This window comes from Carassius carassius, chromosome 49 (assembly GCF_963082965.1).
Source record: "Carassius carassius chromosome 49, fCarCar2.1, whole genome shotgun sequence".
Lineage (NCBI taxonomy): Eukaryota > Metazoa > Chordata > Actinopteri > Cypriniformes > Cyprinidae > Carassius > Carassius carassius.
The window spans coordinates 482,650-494,796 of NC_081803.1; the positions used below are offsets into that span (position 1 = coordinate 482,650).

The following is a 12,147-nucleotide window of genomic DNA, read 5'->3' on the forward strand; positions in this document are numbered from 1 at the left end:
TTACAAACTCTAATAGAGAACAATATAATAAACAAGAAAAACGTATAATAAACAAGAAAACAATACTTAAACTTTTTCAATCTTTTTAGAGTGGTTGCGAGGAGAAATAATAAATAAATAAATAATAATATTAACACCTTTACAACATTTTAGAGAGACAGATTCATACATGAAGTTATATAATTCACCAAGGGATTCACCGTCTTTTGATAAATATTTGACGGAAGATAAATAACTAATTTTACACTCATTTTTAAAAGTTAAAGAGGGCTTGCTATTATTCCATTGCACTTATGAATATATGATACCCATAGTAATAATAATGTTTAACATCATTGGCATCTGTTTTGATCGACCATCCACATAAATCAAAGCCTGAAATTAATTTTGTGAAGGAATGTCATTGTTGATATTTAACCAGCAGTAAAGATCCTGTCAGATCTAAGATGTGACCACTGATCTATATATGACTATCTATCTATCTATCTATATCTATATATATATATATATATATACAGGACAGACCAAAAGTTTGGACACACCGTCTCATTCAAAGAGTTTTCTTTATTTTCATGACTATGAAAATTGTAGATTCACACTGAAGGCATCAAAACTATGAATTAACACATGTGGAATTATATATGGAATTATATACATATGCCTTCAGTGTGACTCTACAATTTTCATAGTCATGAAAATAAAGAAAACTCTTTCTTTAAGGTGTGTCCAAACTTTTGGTCTGTACTGTGTGTGTGTGTGTGTATATATATATATATATATATATATATATACACACACACACACACACACACATATATATATATATATATTATAGATCAGTGGATGTGACTGTGCGAGCAAACACACACGTTCAATGGTTTCAGCTCACCATTTTCGCCGAACCCCCTCTCTTTCAACAATATTTTCCCGGAATAATAAGGATAAGCATTATTAATGAATCTAAACTAAATTTCCATCATTAACCTCGGATACGATCCAGTGTATTGATCGGTGAGTGTATCCGAAGACCTTTAATTTGAAAAGAGGAGATGTTTTCCGGAAGTGACGAGGTCAGCTGACTGGTGTAGTTTCGCAGCTGCGCGGTGGTTGTCAGCTGACAGATGTTGTCTGTCTCGGTTCGTGCGTCTGTGAATCACAAACACCTGCTCGATCAGAGCCGATCGACGCGATGAGTGCTGGCACACTGCGATCACTGGCCTCGTCCGGGCAGAGAGCCCTCCAGGACATCAGCCACCCTCTGTCCGCCGAGGAGAGCGCGCTGAGCCGCAGCCCAGATGTGCTGAACCCCAGCAGCGCTGGAGAGAGGGTGAGATCAGCGCGAGATCAGGATGGGATCAGGGCGAGATCAGGATGAGATCAGCGAGATCAGGGCGACACGAGCCCTCGACCGCTGCTAGATAGAGCTGACAGTGATGTCTACACTGTTATACTGATGAAAGGCGACTACTGTTAGTGTGTTTACCCAGCAACAAACAGGACAGAGAAATGTTTTTAGTAAATATAGTGGTAATAGTAATATGAAAAAATGCAATCTTACTGTCTTGTTGTTGATAAACATCCATCATAGTATTACCATGTTTTTGGAAATGTACTCTCGCGGTGGTGGTTTGCACGTGCACTATGATTGTACCATGTGTTTGCTGTATTTACCGCGTGCATGCTTTATTGTCCTCGTAGTGCCATGGTGGACATGTACTGCAAACATATATGATCACTGTCGTTATTTAGTAATTAGTGTGATGGTACACATCAGGAAACCATCACAGTATTTCTTTTTGTGTGTGGAATGAATGGAGTGCATTTTTTAGACATTTAGGTTGATTCGATATTACTTTATTATAGGGCTGCTCCGATCGTTAAAGCGCACCTGAGGGAATTTACCGCTGATTAGAACCGGCTTTACTGACGAGATGCACATAACGATCGGCCCATCGTGATCGGAGCAGGCCTACTTTATTAATGATTAATTAATGATTTATGGAGAATTCACAATTGGCCTGCTTTAAGAAAATGGGAGCATTTTCTGTTCAATCTAAAAACTAGTCAGATGAAATGATATGTATTGTAGGCTATATTCCAGATTTCAGCTGTTATTAATACTGATCAGTGTTGAACAAATCAAGGTTTATCAAATGCACACAAAAAATATGCAGCAAAATATGAATGTACGCCCAGAAAATGGAAATAAAAAAATAAGAATTAGTTCACCCAAAAATGATAGCACCCTCAGGTCATCCAAGATATAGATGAATTTGTTTCTTCATCAGATTTGGAGAAATGTAGCATTGCATCAGTGTCTCATCCATGTAGTGAATGGGTGCCGTCAGAATGAGAGTCCAAACAGCTGATAAAAACATCACCATAATCCACAGCACTCCAGTCCATCAGTTAATGTCTTGGATGGAGTTCATTTTCAGCAAATTCTCATTTTTGGATGAACTGTTCCTTTAAGACTTAAAGCAGAAGGAAGGTTAGAGTGAAACATGAAGAATAGAAGATTGTATATGAATGGTGCTTAAACCTGTTGTGCAGAAGTGCTGTTAGTAAGTTCAAATATTAAAATAGTAAGACCGCACAGGAGCGTGACGTGTCTGTACTCGGTTCAACAGAGCTGTGTTGAGCTCGCTGCAGCTGACTGAGACGCTGCTAAATGAAGAGTTTGTGTTTTACTTCAGTGACACAGAAGACGTGTTTGAGAGAAACTGCTCATTTTGAGCTCATGAATTTATTGTGGCTTCCAGCTGTTTATTGGATATGTAAAAGGGTTAGTTCACCCAAATAGCAAAATTATGTTATTAATAACTCACCCTCATGTCGTTCCAAACCAGTGAGACCTCCGTTTATCTTTGTAACACAGTTTAAGATATTTTAGATTTAGTCCAAGAGCTCTCTGTCCCTCCATTGAAGCTGTGTGTACGGTATACTGTCCATGTCCAGAAAGGTAAGAAAAACATCATCAAAGTAGTCCATGTGACATCAGAGGGTCGGTTAGAATTTAGTGAAGCATCGAAAATACACTTTGGTCACGCTGCAGTGACGCTGCTGACGTGTTTTCTGGTGCGCCCCAATAACAAAGATAACACGTCAGCAGCGTCATGAACGCACTCACAACAGACCCGGAACAGATGACAATGCTGAATAAAGTCATCATTTTTGTTATTTTTGGCCCAAAATGTATTTTCGATGCTAACAGGCTGTCTGTTAATGAGCAGAAACTCACTTTTGTGTTGTGTGAGCCCCAACGATGAAACTGGGATGCACAGTGCCAGGGAACGACGTGAGTAATGCTCAGTCTGCTGGTAAAAGAATAAATCATTTGTCACTGTTTTGTGATGATTCCTTAATCTTGGAAATATTTTCTATTGTAATGTGAAGTAGCAGTAACATTAAAGTGATAAATCTGTACAAGTATGTCCACTTCTGCAGGAAAAACTCCAATATTCTTTTCTTCTCTCTTTTTTAACATTTGAGAGATTAACAACTTCTGTATTCCAATATTATTATAAAATGCCTTATAAAATCACTGTTACGTTCTCCTTGACTATAATTTAATCGTACATTAAAAAAAAACATTTATTAATGTCAAAATATATAAATACATAGTGTAAAGTGAGTTTCTAAGTTTTTTTTTTGCATATCTCCACTATTTATTTGTAACTGACACTTTTATGAAATAATTTACATTTTTTTTCATCAGATGTCATTTTTGTTACTTCTACCACCTTTTAAACCACATGCCTAGGATTGCTCAAGAAAACACTGAATTATCGTTCATGTGTGTAACACAGCACAGATGTCCACTACACTTCCAGCCTTGAATGAGTGAGTTTAGTAGTTTTCTTCTGGTTTTAGGTCTAATATCACCAGAGCTGAACCGTTTCACTGTTCATCGCTAACGGATGAATCACTGCTTGATAATACAAGCATGTGTGTTCATCATAAAGATAAAGGAGTGGTTTTGAATGTAGGTGTAAGAAGGAAGGCAGAAACAAGTCCTATATTGATAAAGATGGAAGGATTGTTGCATGTTTATTTCTCATTCATGTGCATTACTCCTGGTTTCTTCTGTTCAGTTCATGTAAAAAAAAAAAAAAAAATCTATATATATGTGTGTGTGTGTTAAGTGTTTTATGCTATGGTTTTTATAGTTAAATGAAAGTAATATTGTGAAACGTTATTGCAATAAAATAACCAAATATCTGTTAAATAAATTTGGCTTTATATTTTATTTAGGAGGTTTTTGTGTGCGTATATTCTCATTTACATTATTCTGTTTTCAAAATATCAACGTTTAGCTCCATGAAGTCAGTCTTTTTGTGTTTCCCCGCCCCCAGGACCTGATCCTGGCCAATGGGACTCCAGTAGACACATCAAGCCCCGCCTCCTCTTCATCTCTGCTGAACCGACTACAGCTCGATGACGATCTGGACGGAGAAACACGAGATCTGTTTGTGACTGTAGACGACCCCAAGAAACACGTGTCTACTATGGAGACATACATCACCTACAGAGTCTGCACAAAGGTCAGAGGGCAACGCTCACAGACGGGCCACTGCTCAACTGCAGAGAGATGCTCTTGTTATCTGACCAGTTATATTAATAGTTTTCAATACTTTAGTATAAATACGTGAAGGATAATAAGCCTCTTTAGACTGATTTCATTGACTGATTGTGGCTTAGTGGTTAATCTGAATTGTTGAACTCTAAACTACTGGTTTGCTCCAGTTTGACTACACTGTGGCTGCTCTAGTGACTGATTAGTTATTGACAATTAGGTACTTTTTCCTCTTTGCTGTGTGACCTACAGACCACCAGAACAGAGTTTGACCTGCCTGAGTACTCAGTAAGACGGCGCTACCAGGACTTTGACTGGCTGAGGAACAAATTAGAGGAAAGCCAACCCACCCATCTTATTCCAGTAGGTAGAGGACAAGCCCTCAATGCACTGCTCTCTAAAACACTAGTTTTAATTGTTTCGGACTTGGTCCAGTCACTCATATTACTGCTAAGATTAAGCAAAATCATCTATTTCAGACCACGCGATGGACTACATTTGTTGTTGTTTCTCCTTTAGCCGTTGCCTGAGAAGTTTGTGGTGAAGGGCGTTGTGGACCGCTTCTCAGAGGAGTTTGTGGAGACCAGGAGAAAGGCACTAGACAAGTTCCTCAAACGTGTAGCGGATCATCCGGTGCTCTCTTTCAATGAACAATTCAATGCCTTTCTCTCAGCAAAGGTCAGTGCTTTAAAGTCAGCATGAAGTAAAAAATACACACTGCATATTATAGACAGAGCTGGGTAGTAACTGATTACATGTATCTGGATTATGTGATCAGATTACTCAAAATATGTGTATAATACATTTTAACATGCTGATAATCAGAGTACAGTTAATTTTTTCTCGATTACGTGCTATTCACGCAATGGCAGTAAACTATTCATATTTTGTTTCTCCCTAACTCTTGATCATACCATTTAGCTTTGACTATATTCATAATATAAAATGGTCGCGTAAATGTCATCTGAATAAATTTGCAAACCATGCTTCTGAATAAAAACACCTCTCAAGCTATTAGACCACGTATGAAACAAGTATGCAAGTTGTAATATCGGATGTATTTTATGATGTTGATTAATAGAATTATCTTGTAGTGAATGATTCATTCGTGTTTCATTTTATCAAAATGTATTGTAATGTTGAATTCAGAATCATAACTAGGTCTTCTGGTGAAACAATTCTGCTCTATGGTGACATAACGCAGGTCTCATCCAATCATTTAGACATCTTAAACCCCGTCCTAAACTCCGCCCCTGCAAGGTCATGTTCATCTGCCTCCACTTGTAAATGCCACGCCCACATCTCAACATCCAATCAACAACTGATGCACAGAACCAAGCCCCGCCCTACAGTTTTTCTTTCGATAATTATTATTATTTTTTTTGAAAATCTATTTCACTCTGATGTAGAGGAAAATATCTTCGAATCATAGCGACTTTAATGTTCCTGAAGGGTTAGATTTGAAGGTTACTTAATAGTCCAAACTGACATTATAAAGGAAAATAATTTGTAAACATGACTCGTAAGCGTACAGGAAATGTATAAATGTGTCCTGCTTCAAGTTTCTCAGCGTGTCTGTGTTGGATTGCCTTACTAGCTGTTTATGACCAGATCCAGAGGTCTTTCTGAGTAGCCAGACAACATTGAGCTTTTGCGATATGTTGCTAGTAGCCTATATATTCCAACATGGAAAGCTTGTTCCAGAAACTCAATGTTTTGATTGGATTTGGCAGGGTTTTCTTGGCCGTGAGACAGAACTGATGTACTGTATGCTTGACTTTCAGGACCTGAATAAGCGTCAAGGCATGGCTCTGCTGACTAAAATGGGGGAATCTGTGAAGTATGTGACGGGGGGTTATAAACTGAGGGCACGGCCGGTGGAGTTTGCCGCCATGGGAGAATATCTGGATGTGTTCACACTGAAACTGGGCACCATTGACAGGATAGCACAGCGAATTATCAAAGAGCAATCAGGTAAAGAGTGTCCCACTGGCCTTTTAAAAGATATCTATTCATTCTTCCATCCTAAAGGCCCCTATATACTGACAGCAAAGCTCTTTATTTTTCTTTAGGAAGGGGTAAAACAGTTAAAAAATACTTTTATGGCAGTCTACTGTTTATTTAACATCCCAGTACTGCCTGTGCTGCTGAGAGCAGCGTTTAGATGAATATGTAAGTATGTGCTGCGCAATTTCCTGTCAATAACAAATAAACACACAAAAACGAGAGCAGTGAGAAAACAGCAGTTAAGAAAGCATCTGATCATAGCCATGTGGATGTTTGCACAAGCTCTGCACTCGGTGCTCCAGTCAAGTCCAGTCACGTTTATTTAAAAATCACTTCATGAAATAGACTGCTTTAAAACAAGCAGCCTTACATGATTTGACATTACATTATTAGAATTCGCCTCAAATCACCATAAAAAATAAAGAAAAAAAAATAGAAAACAATAATCAGTGCAAATGGTTTGAAAATTATTCGCAGCACAACTGTTTTCAACATTGATAAATCAGCATATTAGAATATTTTATTGTTTTTTTTTAGTCTCTTATGCTTATCAACGCTGCATTTGTTTGATCAAAAAGACAGTAATTTTGTGAAACATTGTTACAATTTAAAATAACTGTTTTCTATGTGAATATATCCTAAACTCTAATTTATTCCTGTGATGCGCAGCTGTATTTTCAGCATCATTACTCCGGTCTTCAGTGTCACATGATCTTCAGAAATCATTCTGATATACTGATTTATTATCAATGTTGGAAACAGTTGTGCTTTTTAATTGTTTTCGGAGCCTGCAATAAATTTTTTCAGGATTCTTTGATGAATAAGGAGTTAAATAGAACAGCATTTATTTGAAATCGCAATCTTTTGTAACTTCATACACAAGTTTGGGGTCAGTAAATTTGTTTTCTTTCTGTTTTTGCAAGAAATTAATACTTTTATCCAGCAAGGATGTGTTAAATTGATATAGTTGATATAGGATGTGTTAAATAAGTTCTAGTACAGACCTATATTGTTAGAAAAGATTCTTGAAAATAACTTTTTATTACTGTATATTTGATCAAATAAATGCGTCGTCTGTGAGCATGAGACTTTGCTTTCCTGTAACTGCCTCTGTATTTCAGATCAGATCTAGGATGCTGCCTCAGAAGCAGGGTAGCTCAATAGGTTTTTGCAATTTGCAAAAATGTTGAAAACAGTGCTCTTTTAGGAGAGAGTTGAATCACTGTTTCTGTGTGTCAGAGTTCCTGATGGAGCTGAGAGAGTACGGGCCGGTGTACTCCTCCTGGTCATCTTTTGAGGAGGACCTCCATGACCCTCTGGAGGGGGTGTCGGGGTGCGTGTCCAACTGCTCCAGTGCTCTGGAGGAGCTCACGGAGGACATGAGCGAAGACTTCCTCCCTGTGCTCAGAGAATACGTCCTGTACATCGAGTCCATGAAGGTGTGAGCTTCTCAGTCATTTCTTCCATGTGAATTTTAATTTGATTCAGCATTAATGTGGAACGACCAGCAGAGTTTCCTTCATCCATCTACTGGAAAATAATTCATGTCATTTGGAAACAGACCGAATGCAGAATCCTTCACTTCCTTTCTATCCTCTGACTGTTTGCAAAAAGATTGCAATGGGGTAGAGTTATTTCTGACCGCATATTCTCCCAAAACTAAAACTGTGCTTAGTAATTTTTTATTGTCTTCGACTTGATCATATTTCTTTTCTCCCACGAGTAACTGTGGGATTATTACAGAGAGACGTCCAGGATTTCTGGGAAGCAACGAGAAGCATTTTAATAGCTTTCATATTTGTGTCATGACTCCAGTGCACAGCATACACTGAACACATTTCATTATCTAGTTTGAGGCAGTAAGCATCGTGAAATGCATTTGTGTCAGTTTTTATTGGCTATAGACAGAGAAAGTGAGATTGGAGAATGTAAACTGTAATGACTGCAACCGTTCACAAACCTCTTGTCGTTTGTCAGAATGTGCTTAAGAAGAGAGACCAAGTTCAAGCTGAATATGAAACAAAGTTGGAGGCAGTCGTGTTCAGGGAGGACAAAAAGACCCCGGTGAGTTACATTTCTTTGCTAACTCTGATTTGCAGGGCTTTTAGAGCGGAGTTTATTAAAGAAATAGCTCATGCACTAATTAAAATTTGCTGAACGTTTATACTGTTATCCTCAGGCCATCCAAGATTAGGATGAGTTTGTTTCTTCATCAGATTTGGAGAAATGTAGCACTGCATCAGTGTCTCACCAGTGGGTGCTCTGCAGTGAATGGGTGCCGTCAGAATGAGAGTCTAAACAGCTAATAAAAAGATCACAATAATCCACAAGTTATCCACACCACTCCAGTCTATCAGTTAACATCTGGAGAAGAGAAAAGCTGTTTATAAGAAACAAATCCATCATTAAGATGTTAACTTCTGACCAAAATATGAGTTTATAATCCATAATAACAAGAAAAAGTTCTTCTCCTGTTTTCCTCTCATATCAAAATCCACCCACATATTTGTTTAGAGCTGTTTTGGCTTGTATACGGTGCTTGATCTGTGCAGATTTCTCTCTTGATTCAGATGATTTCACAGGAGAAAGCAGTATTATGGATTATGGACTCGTATCTTATCTAAAAAACAATGGTTTAAAGTTCAACATATTAATGATGGATTTGTTTGCTATGGACTGGAGTGGTGTGGATTATTGTGATGTTTTTATCAGCTGTTTGGACTCTTATTTTGACGGCACCCATTCACTGGTGAACGAGTGACGTCTCTGTTCCCACGAAGATATCTTGTCCAGTATTGAGGTGTATTCTGTGATGGGGGAGCCGTCTCTTCAGTCTGGATGTTCTCGGCAGGTGTCCTCTGACGTGGAGAAGTGCCAGGACCGTGTGGAGTGTTTCAACGCTGACCTGAAGGCCGACTGGGACCGCTGGCAGAACAACAAGCGGCAGGACTTCAGACAGCTGCTGACGGGCATGGCCGACAGAAACATCCAGTACTACGAGAAGGTCACCTGGAAGAGTGAAACGTGGTGTCTTTATAGTGTGTTTAGAGCTGAACATTTGTATCTGTCGTTTCAGAGGCAGAGCAAGATATTATATATTGAGGCAAGAACAAAATATGTCCAGGACAAACGTTTTAGTTCAGAAATGTGTTTTAAGAAAGTAAATGGGTTCAGTTTGATTGAAGCAGTGGGTGCAGAAAAGAATCAACCTGTAAAATAATCACATTTTGTTTCTTGCTGCCTGAAATGTTTTAGTTTTTTCCAGCTGTGTTTACTCAGTGCAACTTATAACATCCAAGTGAAAGATATCTTGAAAGATGAAGAATTGTTTTCTATACCCACTGTCATGTGTGTACCGAGCGCTTGGACTGACTGTTGCTCTGAAATGACTCTGCTGTTGTTTGAAGAAGATTTCAGTCGTGCTGTCCTGTCAAACACTCACACAGCGCTGCTGAGTTCAGAGCACCTCTGCCAAACCATTAATACTGCCAGAGTCAGAGGAGCTCACTTATTTCCTCATTCACGTCATTGAATATTGATATTCAGAAGTTCTTCAGTATTGATCGTGTTGTTTCAACTCTCAAGACACCCCGAAATCAAAAGGAAGGAAACAAGAAATTAAGAACATAAACATTTATTCATTTTTTATTATTTGCATTGTGGCAATTGGTGTTGTTATTAACTAAAAGTACTAAAAATCGTATTTGTTAGTAAAAAAAAAAAAAAAAAAAAAAAGTTGAAGTAAAATATAAATAATACATGGAAAAACTTTAAAATCTTAGAAATGTTGTCTTAGAAACAGTTTGCTATTTATAATTATTAAAATTACTTGATTAAAACTGAAATAAAAGCTATGCAGATTAAATCGAGTTTAAAAGCTAAATAGGACCCACATAAAAATGACTCAAAATGAAAATTAAAGCTAAAAATAATAAAATATGAGCTAATTCAAAATATTAATAAATAATATAATGGTATATAAATAATGCTAAATAACTATAGATTTATGCATACTCTTGTCATTACTGTATTCTGAAAGGCCATTACAGAAATGGCAATTAATCTGAGTATAAAAAAAAAAAAAAGTTTTTCTTAAAAATTATAAGTACAATTTCGGGTTTGTTATAACTAATCTGTTAAATGAGAATTATTTTTTAGTTACTGTAATTGTAATTTAAGTTATGATTTATGTATTTTTTATTTTATTATTGTAATGACTTTTTTTTTTTAAATTGTTAAACATACTCAGATTTTACAAGATTAATTGCCATTTTAAGTCTTAATGCAAAATCTAGATGTGTCCCCCCTGCAGCATGTCTCATGTGAAACAGATGGTTTAGGGAACCGTGTGTGTGTGTGTGTGTGTGTGTGTGTGTCTAGTCAAAACAGACTTGTGTGAGATGAAGTGGCTTTGTCCTTGACTTCCTGCTGTTGCTTCTGTCCCACAGTGCCTTGCAGCGTGGGAGTCCCTCATTCCTCTCTTACAGGACAAACAGGACACGAAAGGAGAAACGAACTGAGTGTGTGTTTGAGCCCTTCTCTCGGCTCGTGATGCTGCGAGCAGGCTGTCCTCGACTCCTCGGACCTGTCCTCCGCCAGCAGAGCTCTCACAGGATGGGACACTACAGGAGCGGATGACCTCCAACCATTCCTTTTCGTAAAGTGTCTTTATTTGTTAAAGCCCATCAAATGCTTGTGTTTGGATGCTGATCTGTCCAAGGGAACAGAGACATCAGTGTTTTTTGGTTCACGAGGAGTCCCACCGAAGGTTTGCCAACATTCCTCTTGCCAAAGACGTGGAACTGAAATCTCCTTTGCTTTTTTCCAACATTTGCAGATTTCTTGGCCTCTGGCATCACAAAAGCCTTGCACTCGCTCGTCATACTGTAAACTCAGCTGCTGCGTTGAAATGATGGATGTTTCCCAGCCACACTTGACCTCGTTAGATATTTATGACAGAATGTCTTAATGGGGCAGTGTATGTGTTTTGGGACATCTAGTCGAGTGGATTAATGTGAGGTGAATGTAATGTGTGACACTTCCTGTGGAATAATGGAGAGCGGTTCATCTCCTGTAATATACACACATTCTGAAATATTCTGGTAAATGTTTTTGGCAGCTGTTACATCATTTTGTGGTTATACAGTACAGGACAGTAATGCGTTACTCTTCAAAGGTTTGGGGTCAGTAAGTTTACTGTTAAATGATTTTGACAGAACTCTCTTCTGCTCACCATTTGATACAAAAATAAAAACAGTAATCTTGTGAGATATGACAATTTTAAATAATTTCTATTGTAATTAAAATGTCATTTATTCCTGTGGTCAAAGCAGATTTTTCAGTCTTCAGTGTCACATGATCTTCAGAAATCATTCTGATATACCGATTTGCTGCTCAAGAAACATTTCTGATTAAAGACAGGTTTTTATTTTGTTTTGGGAAACGTTATTTTTCAGGATTCTTTGATGAATAGAAGTTTTGAAAGAATTGTCTTAGTATCCGTTTAATGTGTGTTTGCTGAATAAAAGTATTTGCTTATAAAAGTGTGCCTGACCCCAACTTTT

General features: G+C 37.7%; 1 protein-coding gene across 1 annotated transcript; it reads left to right on the top strand.

The window, feature by feature from the left end:
• Positions 1-1,025: 1,025 nt before the first annotated feature.
• On the top strand, positions 1,026-11,539 carry snx30 (sorting nexin family member 30). Its single transcript, XM_059544962.1, has 9 exons — positions 1,026-1,327; positions 4,356-4,544; positions 4,829-4,939; positions 5,096-5,254; positions 6,361-6,550; positions 7,823-8,022; positions 8,561-8,647; positions 9,435-9,587; positions 11,032-11,539. Exons 1-9 carry the CDS (start codon positions 1,190-1,192, stop codon positions 11,101-11,103), a joined length of 1,299 nt encoding a protein of 432 aa, XP_059400945.1. The 5' UTR covers positions 1,026-1,189; the 3' UTR covers positions 11,104-11,539.
• Positions 11,540-12,147: the final 608 nt, after the last annotated feature.

Bases quoted from the DNA above. Each gene is read 5' to 3' on its own strand.
- snx30 (XM_059544962.1), top strand. From the start codon at position 1,190: ATGAGTGCTGGCACACTGCGATCACTGGCCTCGTCCGGGCAGAGAGCC. The intron at 4,940-5,095 runs GTAGGTAGAGGA...TTTCTCCTTTAG, and splicing joins AACCCACCCATCTTATTCCA to CCGTTGCCTGAGAAGTTTGT. The intron at 8,648-9,434 runs GTGAGTTACATT...TGTTCTCGGCAG, and splicing joins GGGAGGACAAAAAGACCCCG to GTGTCCTCTGACGTGGAGAA.